Genomic DNA, 16,568 nt, shown 5'->3' with positions numbered 1-16,568 from the left:
TACATGGAACTATTTGGAACAATACCCAGGATTCAGCAAGTCAGAAAACATCTAAAAAAAAAGCAGAAATTAATTTCCAATACGGTTCACATACAAACTAATACAGAAAAAAGTTAAAAGATGAGTACTGCACTTGAAGAACAAAACTTTGAAGATAACAGGAACAAAAAGAGAATTCTTGGAGAAAAAATGACCGCTGCATGGAAACGAAGAAAAATTAATTATGTCCCTTTGCACAATCTAGTAGGGTCCAATTGCATATATCTGAACATGATGATTCTGCTTCAAAATGAAAGTTGAAAGTATAGATAAATTATGATATCAAGTTGTACTGGAAGAGTGTCTGCAGGGCAGATAGTTTAGAATGACAGCCTATGGAAAACGTTATATGAAGCCAATACGCAGAAATTGAAAAATGATATAAAATATGTTAAACAGTGATGGTGTTACAGAATGGACTAAGAAGTGACAACATACTCTGCATTGGTTTAAATGGATCTGATAATATGGTTCCCCCAAAATGTGTCATGAGATGATACATAAAATGTTTCTAAAAACAAAGATGATGTGACTTACCGAACGAAAGTGCTGGCAGGTCGATAGAAACACAAACAAACACAAAGATACACACGAAATTCTAGCTTTCGCAACCAACTGTTGCTTCGTCAGGATAGAGGGGAGAGGGAAAGACGAAAGGATGTGGGTTTTAAGGGAGAGAGTAAGGAGTCATTCCAATCCTGGGAGCGGAAAGACTTACCTTAGGGGGAAAAAAGGACGGGTATACACTCGCGTGCACACACACACATATCCATGTGCACATACACAGACACAAGCAGACATTTGGAAAGGCAAAGAGTTTGGGCAGAGATGTCAGTCGAGGCGGAAGTACAGAGGCAAAGATGTTGTTGAAAGACAGGTGAGGTATGAGCGGCGGCAAATTGAAATTAGCGGAGATTGAGGCCTGGCGGATAACGAGAAGAGAGGATATACTGAAGGGCAAGTTCCCATCTCCGGAGTTCTGACAGGTTGGTGTTAGTGGGAAGTATCCAGATAACCCGGACGGTGTAACACTGTGCCAAGATGTGCTGGCCGTGCACCAAGGCATGTTTAGCCACAGGGTGATCCTCATTACCAACAAACACTGTCTGCCTGTGTCCATTCATGCGAATGGACAGTTTGTTGCTGGTCATTCCCACATAGAAAGCTTCACAGTGTAGGCAGGTCAGTTGGTAAATCACGTGGGTGCTTTCACACGTGGCTATGCCTTTGATCGTGTACACCTTCCGAGTTACAGGACTGGAGTAGGTGGTGGTGGTGGGAGGATGCATGGGACAGGTTTTACACCGGGGGCGGTTACAAGGGTAGGAGCCAGGGGGTAGGGAAGGTGGTTTGGGGATTTCATAGGGATGAACTAAGAGGTTACGAAGGTTAGGTGGATGGCGGAAAGACACTCTTGGTGGAGTGGGGAGGATTTCATGAAGGGTGGATCTCATTTCAGGGCAGGATTTGAGGAAGTCGTATCCCTGCTGCAGAGCCACATTCAGAGTCTGATCCAGTCCCGGAAAGTACCCTGTCACAAGTGGGGACTTTTGGGGTTCTTCTGTGGGAGGTTCTGGGTTTGAGGAGATGAGGAAGTGGCTCTGGTTATTTGCTTCTGTACCAGGTCGGGAGGGTAGTTGCGGGATGCGAAAGCTGTTTTCAGGTTGTTGGTGCAATGGTTCAGGGATTCCGGACTGGAGCAGATTCGTTTGCCACGAAGACCTAGGCTGTAGGGAAGGGACCGTTTGATGTGGAATGGGTGGCAGCTGTCATAATGGAGGTACTGTTGCTTGTTGGTGGGTTTGATGTGGACGGACGTGTGAAGCTGGCCATTGGACAGGTGGAGGTCAACGTCAAGGAAAGTGGCATGGGATTTGGAGTAGGACCAGGTGAATCTGATGGAACCAAAGGAGTTGAGGTTGGAGAGGAAATTATGGAGTTCTTCTTCACTGTCAGTCCAGATCATGAAGATGTCATCAATAAATCTGTACCAAACTTTGGGTTGGCAGGCCTGGGTAACCAAGAAGGCTTCCTCTAAGCGACCCATGAATAGGTTGGCGTACGAGGGGGCCATCCTGGTACCCATGGCTGTTCCCTTTAATTGTTGGTATGTCTGGCCTTCGAAAGTGAAGAAGTTGTGGGTCAGGATGAAGCTGGCTAAGGTAATGAGGAAAGAGGTTTTCGGTAGGGTGGCAGGTGATCGGCGTGAAAGGAAGTGCTCCATCGCAGCGAGGCCCTGGACGTGCGGAATATTTGTGTATAAGGAAGTGGCATCAATGGTTACAAGGATGGTTTCCGGGGGTAACAGACTGGGTAGGGATTCCAGGCGTTCGAGAAAGTGGTTGGTGTCTTTGATGAAGGATGGGAGACTGCACGTAATGGTTTGAAGGTGTTGATCTATGTAGGCAGAGATACGTTCTGTGGGGGCTTGGTAGCCAGCTACAATGGGACGGCCGGGATGATTGGGTTTGTGAATTTTAGGAAGAAGGTAGAAGGTGGGGCGCGGGGTGTTGGTGGGGTCAGGAGGTTGATAGAGTCAGGTGAAAGGTTTTGTAGGGGGCCTAAGGCTCTGAGGATTCCTTGAAGCTCCGCCTGGACAATTTTCCAGTTCACAAACAGTTCCTTTCAGCTATTAAACAGCTATTTCGGCTAGTTCTAATAACTTTCGCCTTTCTTCGCTTTTTTTCCATTTCTGTTTTTCCCACATCACGATCTTTTTTAGCCGCTTCCCACAGGTTTTAACGTCATTATTTCTTAGTCAGACAATTGTTAGCCTCAGTTTCACAATCTGCCACCACATAACCACTCCTTTTAATACATTTACACGCGGTTTTTTCGAAATTTTCCCGAATTGCTCCACCCTTTAACGTGTTTTGGCGGCAACACAACCACATAACCTTTGTGCACATCGTTGTCTACCAACCCAAGTCCACCACAGGATCAACATAGCCCAGCTATAACCAACACTTGTTCGCCTTTTTTCACACCAGATCTCCAGTTGCTTTCTAGTTCACCTTTATCTCTCGCCATATATTTTTATTTTCATTTTCATTTCAGCCTCATGTTACACTTTCCACCTTCTAATACCATGTCACCCTCACAACATCCCCACAACGACCCCATTAAGTTTTATTTACATTCCCTCCGCAAACATGCCTTCGCCCTAGCCAGATTACACTCCCATATTTTATTTTCTCAGGCTGGTCTGACATTTGGCATTACTCCCAAAGGCCTCACACTTAAAGTTCCCATCTCTGGCTGTAACCCTTCTTTCCATCAGTCCCTATACCAGTTCCAAACTGAACAATCCATTGCCCTTACCCACCTAATCCTTCACCTACACATCAACTCGGCCAATGAACACACCCGTCAACTCCTATCCTTAATAAAAGTCCTCAATCTTTCCTCTCCCACATCCACACCGGCTGTTCAGAGCATCCTCCTACAGGCCAACCGCAAATTAGAACAGCATGCCACCCTCCACCTCAAAAAACTATCCAATCTCCTGGTTTCCCACCTCCAGAAAGGCAACTCACTCACCCTTCACAACCTTTCCAGCAAACCTCAACCTCCTCTCATTGCACACAGACCCAGTCTCTCCCATCTACTCAATCTCCCACTTCCAGCTCCACTCCCCCCAAAACCTCAAAATTCCAATCAACACAATCTGGAACCACAACACCCTAATTCAGTAGTTAACCGTTCCTCCAAACCTCTCTCCCAATCCGAAACCTCTGTCCTATCCAAAGGCCTCACCTTCAGCCCCACTCCCAGATTCAACCAAACAGCCCTTGTCAAAGATTTACTGTCCTACACCCGTACTCTCTGCTGGAAATATCACTTTGCCACGAAGAAAAATGATACTAATCCTACTCCTAATGGTCCAACTCCCAAGACACTATCCAAATTAAACCCTGCCTGGAACAGTTCCGTCCTCCGTCACAGCGGGACCCACCTCCTCTTCCTCAAAATCACCCTCTCCAAACTTTCCAGGAATTTCTGACTTCCAGCCTTGCCTCTCAATCCTTCTCAAAAAATCTTAATCCTACTCCCAACATCACCACTGCTGAAGCCCAGGCTATCCGTGATCTGAAGGCTGACCGATCCATCGACATTCTTCCGGCGGACAAGGGTTCCACGAACGTGGTACTTGATCGTCGGGAGTATGTGGCTGAGGGACTGCGTCAGCTTTCAGACAACACTACCTACAAAGTTTGCCAAGGTAATCCCATTCCTGATGTCCAGGCGGAGCTTCAAGGAATCCTCAAAACCTTAGGCCCCCTACAAAACCTTTCACCTGACTCCATCAACCTCCTGACCCCACCAACACCCCGCACCCCACCTTCTATCGTCTTCCTAAAATTCACAAACCCAATCATCCCGGCCATCCCATTGTAGCTGGCTACCAAGCCCCCACAGAACGTATCTCTGCCTACGTAGATCAACACCTACAACCCATTACGTGCAGTCTCCCATCCTTCATCAAAGACACCAACCACTTTCTCGAACGCCTGGAATCCCTACCCAGTCTGTTACCCCCGGAAACCATCCTTGTAACCATTGATGCCACTTCCTTATACACAAATATTCCACACGTCCAGGGCCTCGCTGCGATGGAGCACTTCCTTTCACGCCGATCACCTGCCACCCTACCGAAAACCTCTTTCCTCATTACCTTAGCCAGCTTCATCCTGACCCACAACTTCTTCACTTTCGAAGGCCAGACATACCAACAATTAAAGGGAACAGCCATGGGTACCAGGATGGCCCCCTCGTACGCCAACCTATTCATGGGTCGCTTAGAGGAAGCCTTCTTGGTTACCCAGGCCTGCCAACCCAAAGTTTGGTACAGATTTATTGATGACATCTTCATGATCTGGACTGACAGTGAAGAAGAACTCCATAATTTCCTCTCCAACCTCAACTCCTTTGGTTCCATCAGATTCACCTGGTCCTACTCCAAATCCCATGCCACTTTCCTTGACGTTGACCTCCACCTGTCCAATGGCCAGCTTCACACGTCCGTCCACATCAAACCCACCAACAAGCAACAGTACCTCCATTATGACAGCTGCCACCCATTCCACATCAAACGGTCCCTTCCCTACAGCCTAGGTCTTCGTGGCAAACGAATCTGCTCCAGTCCGGAATCCCTGAACCATTGCACCAACAACCTGAAAACAGCTTTCGCATCCCGCAACTACCCTCCCGACCTGGTACAGAAGCAAATAACCAGAGCCACTTCCTCATCTCCTCAAACCCAGAACCTCCCACAGAAGAACCCCAAAAGTGCCCCACTTGTGACAGGGTACTTTCCGGGACTGGATCAGACTCTGAATGTGGCTCTCCAGCAGGGATACGACTTCCTCAAATCCTGCCCTGAAATGAGATCCACCCTTCATGAAATCCTCCCCACTCCACCAAAAGTGTCTTTCCGCCATCCACCTAACCTTCGTAACCTCTTAGTTCATCCCTATGAAATCCCCAAACCACCTTCCCTACCCTCTGGCTCCTACCCTTGTAACCACCCCCGGTGTAAAACCTGTCCCATGCATCCGCCCACCACCACCTACTCCAGTCCTGTAACCCGGAAGGTGTATACGATCAAAGGCAGAGCCATGTGTGAAAGCACCCACGTGATTTACCAACTGACCTGCCTACACTGTGAAGCTTTCTATGTGGGAATGACCAGCAACAAACTGTCCATTCGCATGAATGGACACAGGCAGACAGTGTTTGTTGGTAATGAGGATCACCCTGTGGTTAAACATGCCTTGGTGCACGGCCAGCACATCTTGGCACAGTGTTACACCGTCCGGGTTATCTGGATACTTCCCACTAACACCAACCTGTCAGAACTCCGGAGATGGGAACTTGCCCTTCAGTATATCCTCTCTTCTCGTTATCCGCCAGGCCTCAATCTCCGCTAATTTCAATTTGCCGCCGCTCATACCTCACCTGTCTTTCAACAACATCTTTGCCTCTGTACTTCCGCCTCGACTGACATCTCTGCCCAAACTCTTTGCCTTTCCAAATGTCTGCTTGTGTCTGTGTATGTGCACATGGATATGTGTGTGTGTGTGCGCGCGAGTGTATACCCGTCCTTTTTTCCCCCTAAGGTAAGTCTTTCCGCTCCCGGGATTGGAATGACTCCCTACCCTCTCCCTTAAAACCCACATCCTTTCGTCTTTCCCTCTCCCCTCTATCCTGACGAAGCAACAGTTGGTTGCGAAAGCTAGAATTTCGTGTGTATGTTTGTGTTTGTTTGTGTTTCTATCGACCTGCCAGCACTTTCGTTCGGTAAGTCACATCATCTTTTTTTTTAGTTATATTTTTCCCACGTGGAATGTTTCCCTCTATTATATAAATAAAATGTTTTGATGATTAACATACGTGTTTCACCAAATAGTGCCAATAAGGTCATATATCTCTTGACAAGCTTTTTGTTTACCATGATAAAATCATGAAATGAAAAAATGTATAAGATAGTTTAGAACCAAAACAATTTCAAATATTTATGAAAGTATATTGTGTTTATCATGTCATGAAATGCCTTGAACAGATCAAAGAATACTCACATATTTTACACCTTTGAATGAGCCAGATTTTTCAACCGGTGTTAGCAGACGTTTTGCTATATTTTCACGTTGTGCTGCGTCTTGAGCACTGATTCTGCTTATGGAGCCATCCTCATGTTCTACAGAAACAGCACTAGAAAGAATGGTTATTTAATTAGTAAAAGCTATAGATTGTGGGAGTCACAGTTTACTTTACATGCAAAAAACAGGAAAAGGGGAAAAGGACTGAACTGAGCAATTTCAGGAGGCTTACAATAATTACACATCAAGAAAATTCACTGTTACCACTCTTATTTATTAAAACAGACTTCACAAACCTAAATTTCATAATTTTCAATGTTTCATATCTTCACACAGCTTTGCTTTGTTACACTTAAAAACTTGTTTTATGCCATATTACTTGTGAACATCACACCGCACATTTTGTGACTGAGTAAATTCTTGTACTTGTGCTGAAGATTGTAACGTAAGTGCTGTTTCATACCATTTTCTTTGTCTGAAGAGGTAGATTTCTTCCTTATCACACAATGAGTGTTCTCTACACTGCAACCTGGACTTTTTAAGAAAAATGCCAATATTTCTGTGGACTAGCACATTAAATCCGAGTGTCTTGCATCTTAAGACTAACCCAATCAGTGTTAGTGTGTTAGCAAACTGAATTTGGTACCCCTTAACAGTAAAGCACAAGACTGGTGCCCCCATTAAAAGAAGGAAAAAATATCCCTTATTGCACAATACCAAACTAGACTAGTTCTATCAACCAGCTGCTTGAATCCAAGCCCTGAAATGAAAACCATGCTACTATCAATCCTCGTCACATTTCTCAAAATAATGATATCGCCATGAGAAAAATAATAGAATGGGGATAGTCAGAACAAAGAAAACAATTAGTCTTCGCTTGAAAAAAAATGAAATACCACAATGTTATGAAAACTAAGGATTTACATTTCAGACAGCAGAAGGACAGATGATTTTATACAGATAAGAGACAATCTTATGGTAGAGAGCACCAGGGAGATTAAAAGAGAACAAAAATTCTGGTCACAACTATCAACGCAGAGAACTAATGGAAAGGTTGACAACAAAAGTTCAAGGGTACAAAAGAAAGGGAATTACAGTGGGCCTTTCTTTGATGTAAAATCATTATGGGTGAAAGTGAAAAAAGATCAATGGTAGTTACAGGCAGAAATGAGAACTTCTAATGTGATCCACTTTTAATAACACGGATGTGAGGAAATGTGATGGGACATATGCATCAAAGATGAAATTTAATATAATGGAGAAACTACACTACACTGCATACGATTTGCATGTGATATTTCTTTAATAGCTGATTCAGAATGTTCGAGGACAATACGATGATCTGAAACAGTGTAAATTAATGCTAAGAAACAAATGAAACAATGCTGATAGATATAAGCGAGGATGATCAGCAAATCATACTCTGACGATGCAAAACTGATAAAAAAGAAACATACTATTGCTACATGAACTTGATTATTTTAAAACAAATCTCAATCAATTACAAAGAGGATAGCTCTCGATAAACATCCCCTTCAGGCTGAAAGAAGTCTCAAAAATGAGCAAATACAACAATATCAAGCTACGGAAGGCCTTTGTTACATTTCTTGCCTTGAGTGTGCTACTACTTACAAGTCAGAGCTGCATGATGAGTAACAAAGATAAGACGCCACATAGAAGAGGGCAAAATGTGGATTTAGAGTAAGGTTGCCAGAATGATGGACCCAGAAGAAAATACATAATTATGTCCTAAAAGAAAAAAGGGCAACTTCTCAAACAAATAGATGGTAGTGAAATAAAACTTCTGTATCACATTCACATAACAAATGCGTAACTATGGTAATGGAAAGTCACTGGTGGACTATAAATTAAAGAGTAAAAATAACAACTAACTGAATAGTTGGTGGGAAGAGGCTGAGTCAGCAATAAGCACATAAACATGACAGAATACTACTGGTTTTTGGATGAATTCATCTTTTGAGTTGTAAAGCATGCATGCACGCACGCACGCACACACACACACACACACACACACACACACACACACACACACACACACACTTGCACACGCACGGCCACACTTTCCTCACTTATCACATTGTGCCAATTCGTGCCAGCAGCATAGTAGCTTGACTAGGTGAATGCATGTCGGGTCAAGTAGATGGGTGGGTTGGGTTGGGTTGGGTTGGGTTGGGTTGGATTGGGTTGGGTTGGGTTGGGTGGGGTGGGGTGGCGTTGGGTGGGGGGAGGGGGGAGGAGGAAGGGGGTGAGGTGTGAGGGGTACGGGAGGGGGGGGGGGAGGGCTGGGAGAAAGGAGGTGTGAGTGGGATGGAGAGTTGAGGAAAGGTGGCTGACAGCTGCAAGGAAAAGGCAGCAGATGCACAGGATGCTGGTGAGCCAGTTCTGCTCACAAGTGGGGGAGTTGTGTGCAACACATAGGGACAGAGAGGTTGTTGTTGTTGTGGTCTGCAGTCCTGAGACTGGTTTGATGCAGCTCTCCATGCTACTCTATCCTGTGCCAGCTTCTTCACCTCCCAGTACCTACTGCAACCTACATCCTTCTGAATCTGCTTAGTGTATTCATCTCTTGGTCTCCCTCTACGATTTTTACCCTCCACGCTGCCCTCCAATGCTAAATTTGTGATCCCTTGATGCCTCAAAACATGTCCTACCAACCGATCCCTTCTTCTAGTCAAGTTGTGCCACAAACTTCTCTTCTCCCCAATCCTATTCAATACCTCCTCATTAGTTACGTGATCTACCCACCTCATCTTCAGCATTCATCTGTAGCACCACATTTCGAAAGCTTCTACTCTCTTCTTGTCCATACTAGTTATCGTCCATGTTTCACTTCCATACATGGCTACACTCCATACAAATACTTTCAGAAACAACTTCCTGACACTTAAATCTATACTCGATGTTAACAAATTTCTCTTCTTCAGAAACGATTTCCTTGCCATTGCCAGTCTACATTTTATATCCTCTCTACTTCGACCATCATCAGTTATTTTATTCCATAAATAGCAAAACGCCTTTACTACTTTAAGTGTCTCATTTCCTAATCTAATTCCCTCAGCATCACCCGATTTAATTTGACTACATTCCATTATCCTCATTTTGCTTTTGTTGATGTTCATCTTATATCCTCCTTTCAAGACACTGTCCATTCCGTTCAACTGCTCTTCCAAGTCCTTTGCTGTCTCTGACAGAATTACAATGTCATCGGCGAACCTCAAAGTTTTTACTTCTTCTCCATGAATTTTAATACCTACTCCGATTTTTTCTTTTGTTTCCTTTACTGCTTGCTCAATATACAGATTGAATAACATCGGGGAGAGGCTACAACCCTGTCTCACTCCCTTCCCAACCACTGCTTCCCTTTCATGCCCCTCGACTCTTATAACTGCCATCTGGTTTCTGTACAAATTGTAAATAGCCTTTCGCTCCCTGTATTTTACCCCTGCCACCTTTAGAATGTGAAAGAGAGTATTCCAGTCAACATTGTCAAAAGCTTTCTCTAAGTCTACAAATGCTAGAAATGTAGGTTTGCCTTTTCTTAATCTTTCTTCTAAGATAAGTCGTAAGGTTAGTATTGCCTCACGTGTTCCAACATTTCTACGGAATACAAACTGATCTTCCCCGAGGTCCGCTTCTACCAGTTTTTCCATTCATCTGTAAAGTATTCGCGTTAGTATTTTGCAGCTGTGACTTATTAAACTGATAGTTCGGTAATTTTCACATCTGTCAACACCTGCTTTCTTTGGGATTGGAATTATTATATTCTTCTTGAAGTCTGAGGGTATTTCACCTCCCATACATCTTGCTCACCAGATGGTAGAGTTTTGTCAGGACTGGCTCTCCCAAGGCAGTCAGTAGTTCTAATGGAATGTTGTCTACTCCCGGGACCTTCTTTCGACTCAGGTCTTTCAGTGCTCTGTCAAACTCTTCACGCAGTATCGTATCTCCCATTTCATCTTCATCTACATCCTCTTCCATTTCCATAATATTGTCCTCAAGTACATCGCCCTTGTATAAACCCTCTATATACTCCTTTCACCTTTCTGCCTTCCTTTCTTTGCTTAGAACTGGGTTGCCATCTGAGCTCTTGATATTCATACAAGTGGTTCTCTTCTCTCCAAAGGTCTCTTTAATTTTCCTGTAGGCAGTATCTATCTTACCCCTAGTGAGACAAGCCTCTACATCCTTACATTTGTCCTCTAGCCATCCCTGCTTAGCCATTTTGCACTTCCTGTCGATCTCATTTTTGAGATGTATGTATTCCTTTTTGCCTGCTTCATTTACCGCATTTTTATATTTTCTCCTTTCATCAATTAAATTCAATATTCCTTCTGTTACCCAGGGATTTCTACTAGCCCTCGTCTTTTTACCTACTTCATCCTCTGCTGCCTTCACTACTTCATCCCTCAAAGCTACCCATTCTTCTTCTACTGTATTTCTTTCCCCATTCCTGTCAATTGTTCCCTTATGCTCTCCCTGAAACTCTCTACAACCTCTCATTCTTTCAGTTTATCCAGGTCACATCTCCTTAAATTCCCACCTTTTTGCAGTTTCTTCTGTTTCAATCTGCAGTTCATAACCAAGAGATTGTGGTCAGAATCCATATCTGCCCCTGGAAATGTCTTACAATTTAAAACCTGGTTCCTAAATCTCTGTCTTACCATTATATAATCTATCTGATACCTTTTAGTATCTCCAGGATTCTTCCAGGTATACAACCTTCTTTTATGATTCTTGAACCAAGTGTTAGCTATGATTAAGTTATGCTCTGTGCAAAATTCTACAAGGCGACTTCCTCTTTCTTCCCCCCAATCCATATTCACCTACTATGTTTCCTTCTCTCCCTTTTCCTACTGACGAATTCCAGTCACCCATGACTATTAAATTTCCGTCTCCCTTCACTACCTGAATAATTTCTTTTATCTCGTCACACATTTCATCAATTTCTTCATCATCTGCAGAGCTAGTTGGCATATAAACTTGTACTACTGTAGTAGGCATGGGCTTCGTGTCTATCTTGGCCACAATAATGCGTTCACTATGCTGTTTGTAGTAGCTAACCCGCACTCCTATTTTTTTATTCATTATTAAACCTACTCCTGCATTGCCTCTATTTGATTTTGTATCTATAGCCCTGTAATCACCTGACCAAAAGTCTTGTTCCTCCTGCCACTGAACTTCACTAATTCCCACTATATCTAACTTTAACCTATCCATTTCCCTTTTTAAATTTTCTAACCTACCTGCCCGATTAAGGGATCTGACATTCCACGCTCCGATCCGTAGAACGCCAGTTTTCTTTCTCCTGATAACGACATCCTCTTGAGTAGTCCCCGCCCGGAGATCCGAATGGGGGACTATTTTACCTCCGGAATATTTTACCCAAGAGGATGCCATCATCATTTAATCATACAGTAAAGCTGCATGTCCTCGGGAAAAATTACGGCTGTAGTTTCCCCTTGCTTTCAGCCGTTCGCAGTACCAGCACAGCAAGGCCGTTTTGGTTAATGTTACAAGGCCAGATCAGTCAATCATTCAGACTGTTGCCCCTGCAACTACTGAAAAGGCTGCTGCCCCTCTTCAGGAACCACATGTTTGTCTGGCCTCTCAACAGTTACCCTTCCGTTGTGGTTGCACCTACGGTACGGCCATCTGTATCGCTGAGCCACGCAAGCCTCCCCACCAATGGCAAGGTCCATGGTTCATTGGGGGGGGGGGGGGGGGGGGGGACAGAGAGGTATGAATTAGAAATGTGCATCAAACAGAGAAAAAGGCAACTGTGGAGAGGAGGGTGTGAGTACAGGATCAGTAAAGCTAGGATCAAGAGACAGGGGATACCTTTGACAGGCACTAGCAGAGACTAAGGCCAGGAGGATTAGGGGCTTGAAGGATATGGTGCAGGAAATTTCCACAAGCTCCTGTGACACACCAACCTCCACATCTGCTGAGAAGAGTGGTAACATAGGTAGATCAGGATCTGGGAAAGATGGTGGAAGGCTGGATAATCAGGCATTGTGTTAGACATCACATGAATGCAAAAGGAATCTGGGAGGGGTTTCCAGAACTGAGTGAAGATAAATAGGCATCTGTATGCAACGCAACGTGACTTTCTTGTTTCTGCTGGGCCCTTAGGATTATGAAAGTCCTGTCCAGGAGGAAGGGGGGCAATGGGGAGGAGGGGGGGGGGGGGTTGCTTGGATCTTATTATAATACTTCAAAGTCTTCTACAGCTATAATGTACAAATATATTAATAACTAAACGACTATTGAGCTTTTTATGAAGATTTGTATTGAGTGTCTGGGTACAGATTTCAATTATCTTTGAGCCACATTTAATATAACACATTGACTTTTACCACTCTGGTTATTAGGTATTACTACGGCTTAGTGCAAGAACAACTGATGTCAAAAACATCTTTTTTGTGGGGCTCAAGTGTTGAAATTTATAGAAAAGTTTCAATGCTGTTAATACTTTATTCTGCAGTTTCATATTTGGCAATAATAAATATGAGTATCAATGCTATTATTTGTGGTGTCTAAAAGTTCTCTAGCACTTTTATAATTTTTCTGACACTGGAAAGCTTTTGTATTCAGTTAGTTTCAGTAACTTTTGGACATTGGTTGTTTTTTGACATTCTTTAATTACAAAATATGTCTATTTCTGCCACTTTTGGCAACACAGTAAATCAGGAACTTGTATTAATAAAAATTTTTGCATTTATACATTTTGCACTGATCCCCATACATTCATACAAGAAGAAGCAATATTAGATAATTCTGCATGTCACAATATTTGAAGGTTTTCTCTATATGGAATTGTCATGGTGTGTATCAGTACATAGTAGAGGAAGTCGAAACAACTCTTTCAAACTCAAATAAAATGTAATTTTCACACTGTAACATTATCCATCATTCATAAGGATGTTATGCAGCTCCTGGACAGCTTTGATAATAGGTTCTGGCACGATGCTGCATTTTGGAGGTCTTTGACTCTTTGACCTTCACTACAAACAATCATATGGGTGTCATGCGAATGGGCTGCAAATCATGATTCACTGAATGTTTGCCTCTTCTTGTTATATTTAACATCGTGGACAGAAGCAAAATGTATAGTATACATTCTCAGATGTATTACACCTGTATTGTTTTATGTAATGAAAATCCTTTGTTTTCTATGTGCATAACATCAACTAAGTAGTTCACTGACATTAAGCAAACTGTTCTGCTCATGTTAGACTAAATTTATTGGTGGAATGGACTCAGCATCCACATGGATGTGACAAGTTTCAAGGAACTTATGATTAATAACCTCTAACTTCCTGTTATGGTATTTTTCCACATGAAATATATTCATGAACATGGCTGAGAAGTTAATACTCCTGTTGTCGCAATTCCAGGAGTCACTACACATTCAGACTACTTCAACTTCTTCACAAAACCATAAAATAAGTTTCCTCCATGGCCAGCAACAGTTCATCCTACATATAATACCGAGTGGATTTGTGCTTCCTGGTTACAGAGGACACAGTTAAATGAAGAGTCCACAGTGATCATTTGTAGAAAGCCGTCACACTGTATAGAAGGGGAGTTGGGGAACAAATCTGCAGTAAATGAATGCTTTGATTTTCCCTAATTTTCTCTTCGTTTATTTTCTTCTGCTCATAGTTTGATTTAAATGAACTTCCTTTTCTTCTCGTATTATAGTTTTTTCTTGCATTGGTTGTTCTAGCAAGGAAAAACATGGAAGGTCTCTCAGTAATATATACACTGGCTGCTATTGCATGAAATACTTCCTTGTTTACGATAGGACATTAGTTTCCCGAAAGCCATGTACTGTTATTCCTATCGAAGATTGTTTATTCTAACATACAAAACTTGGTAACTTTCTTAGCCATTTATGTAATGTATCTCAAATTCATGAAAAACTGACATTGGTTTTCCTAGCATTTAGCCACAGATTTATGCTTCACTTTAGAGTGTATAATTTTACTTATTTTTAGCAATGTGAAAAGAAGGAAGAGAAGAGGAGAGAGAGACAGAGAGAGAGAGAGAGAGAGAGAGAGAGAGAGAGAGAGAGAGAGAGAATGGGGGGTAAACTATTATATCAGTACATAGGCATATGTATAATTAAATTTGTAATTATCAAAAATAATACAATATAAATTAGATAACTGTGTTAATGTTTCCAACATACATCACAGTTTTATTGTAAACAATGTTTTATAACTAATGCAGGTTAACAGCCACATATTACCCAGGATGTACAGCAGGTCCTCTTGTAATAAGCATCCGTAAATGATTGGCATTCCATGCTGTTACTGGTACTGGATATGTCAATGTCATAGCAAACCTTTCAGGAACACCAATTTCATCTACATCTAAATTAGGATCTGGAGTAATTACAGAACGAGCGGCAAAATTGACTCTCTTGCCCATCATATGCATTCGTATAATGCCTTCTTTCTTCTCAATGATCTGCAAGAAAACAAAATCTAAAATGTCTACAGCTACCAGAAGCTATAAAGAGTATTTAATAAAGCCAATAACTATCAGGCCAAGAACATGATATAAATATGGAATGTGTTAATGACATCCCTAATTTAATGAACACAGTATTTGTATATATCTTTACAACAATCTGCAAGCTGAAATAAATGTACGTATTTTGTTTGTTGTATTTCTACTTATGCAGACCATGCATAATTTTAACTGAGTGGGATGGTAAAGTGGAAATAGTGAACTTGAGTTCCCAACCAACACAAAAATCCCAGTTTATAAATCGTTATTCTTCTTTTGCTGTCTTCTTAATTTATGCAAGCTGGATTGCAAAACAGTCACTTGCATTGAAAGCAATCCAGTTTCTTCCATACTCCTTACGGCCTGAGAAAAAGGTTTATTAGATTCTCCCTCTAATCCCAAAATGGTAAAAAATCTACACTTTATACAACACAATGTAGCAGAATAATGAGATACATATACTGAGATACACTAACGTAAACGAATAGCAACTGTCCTGCAAGACTTATTTCCCCTTAAATACTGAAGAGCTCAAAATACAACATTTTTATAAAACATCAGAACTACTCATCAGTGTAAAAGATTGCATTCTCCTATGCTTAAAAATAATATGAACTGCAAAACCGTGCATATTATTTATTATTTTCTGTTGTTACGATAAGAAAAATGCAAAGTCTATGCAGTAAGGTTTGCTATTCATTGAATTAAGCAACAGAATATCCAGGATGGAATAATGACAATAATATGAAAAGGTTAAGATTGATATTCACCATATGTTGAGTTGCACACAGTCACAACAAAAAGACTGCTATACTTTTAAGCTTTTGGCCAAAAGGCCTTCTTCTGAAGTGTGAAGGGGACACACATTTACACAAGCACAACTCGCACACAATACTGTCTCTGGCCACTGAGAGCAGGCATACTTTCCACAATTTTATACAATTAAATTACACTGGAAAAATGGCTATTTAGTAAGAGGCACACGGGAAGAGTTTATGGTGGGGAAAAAATGCTAGCTTTTGAAATGAAAGGAGTCTTTATCTGGCAAGAGAAAACTGATGGCAGAAATGAGACTACTCAGGACAGTCATCAAAGATTCGCTCTTTCATGGAACACAAAGTGTAGCAGATACCAAATAAAAAAAAATAATAAAATTCTTGCAACACACGAGATATGAGAAAATGAAAAGTCAAAAGTGGTATTTTTGTTTCATTCATATTGGTATTTTCATTCTCTATTTCCCTATTTCTGGCATTTGACCTGTCCTCTATCCCCAACCCCATCTCGACTGTAAGGGAATAAGTAAGTTCAACTGTTGATGAATCACTGACACGAAATAAGCGACATTACTTCTTACTGGTGTTTTTCAGGAAATGAGGATGCTACTGTCTG

General features: G+C 42.0%; 1 protein-coding gene across 2 annotated transcripts in view; it reads right to left on the bottom strand.

Moving 5' to 3' along the window:
* Nucleotides 1-16,568, bottom strand: part of LOC126248542 (DNA-directed RNA polymerase I subunit RPA1) — a 346,647-nt gene that overhangs the window by 214,077 nt on the left and 116,002 nt on the right. For both annotated transcript variants that reach the window (XM_049949615.1, XM_049949606.1), the window contains exons 10-11: nt 14,914-15,134; nt 6,618-6,750 (exon numbers count right to left, since the gene is read on the bottom strand). In XM_049949615.1, coding sequence (XP_049805572.1) covers nt 6,618-6,750; nt 14,914-15,134 — 354 coding nt within the window. The remainder of the gene's footprint in view (nt 1-6,617; nt 6,751-14,913; nt 15,135-16,568) is intronic.

This window comes from Schistocerca nitens, chromosome 1 (assembly GCF_023898315.1).
Source record: "Schistocerca nitens isolate TAMUIC-IGC-003100 chromosome 1, iqSchNite1.1, whole genome shotgun sequence".
Lineage (NCBI taxonomy): Eukaryota > Metazoa > Arthropoda > Insecta > Orthoptera > Acrididae > Schistocerca > Schistocerca nitens.
The sequence above is the reverse complement of the archived record's forward strand: the minus strand, read 5'-3'. Positions and strand labels throughout refer to the sequence as shown.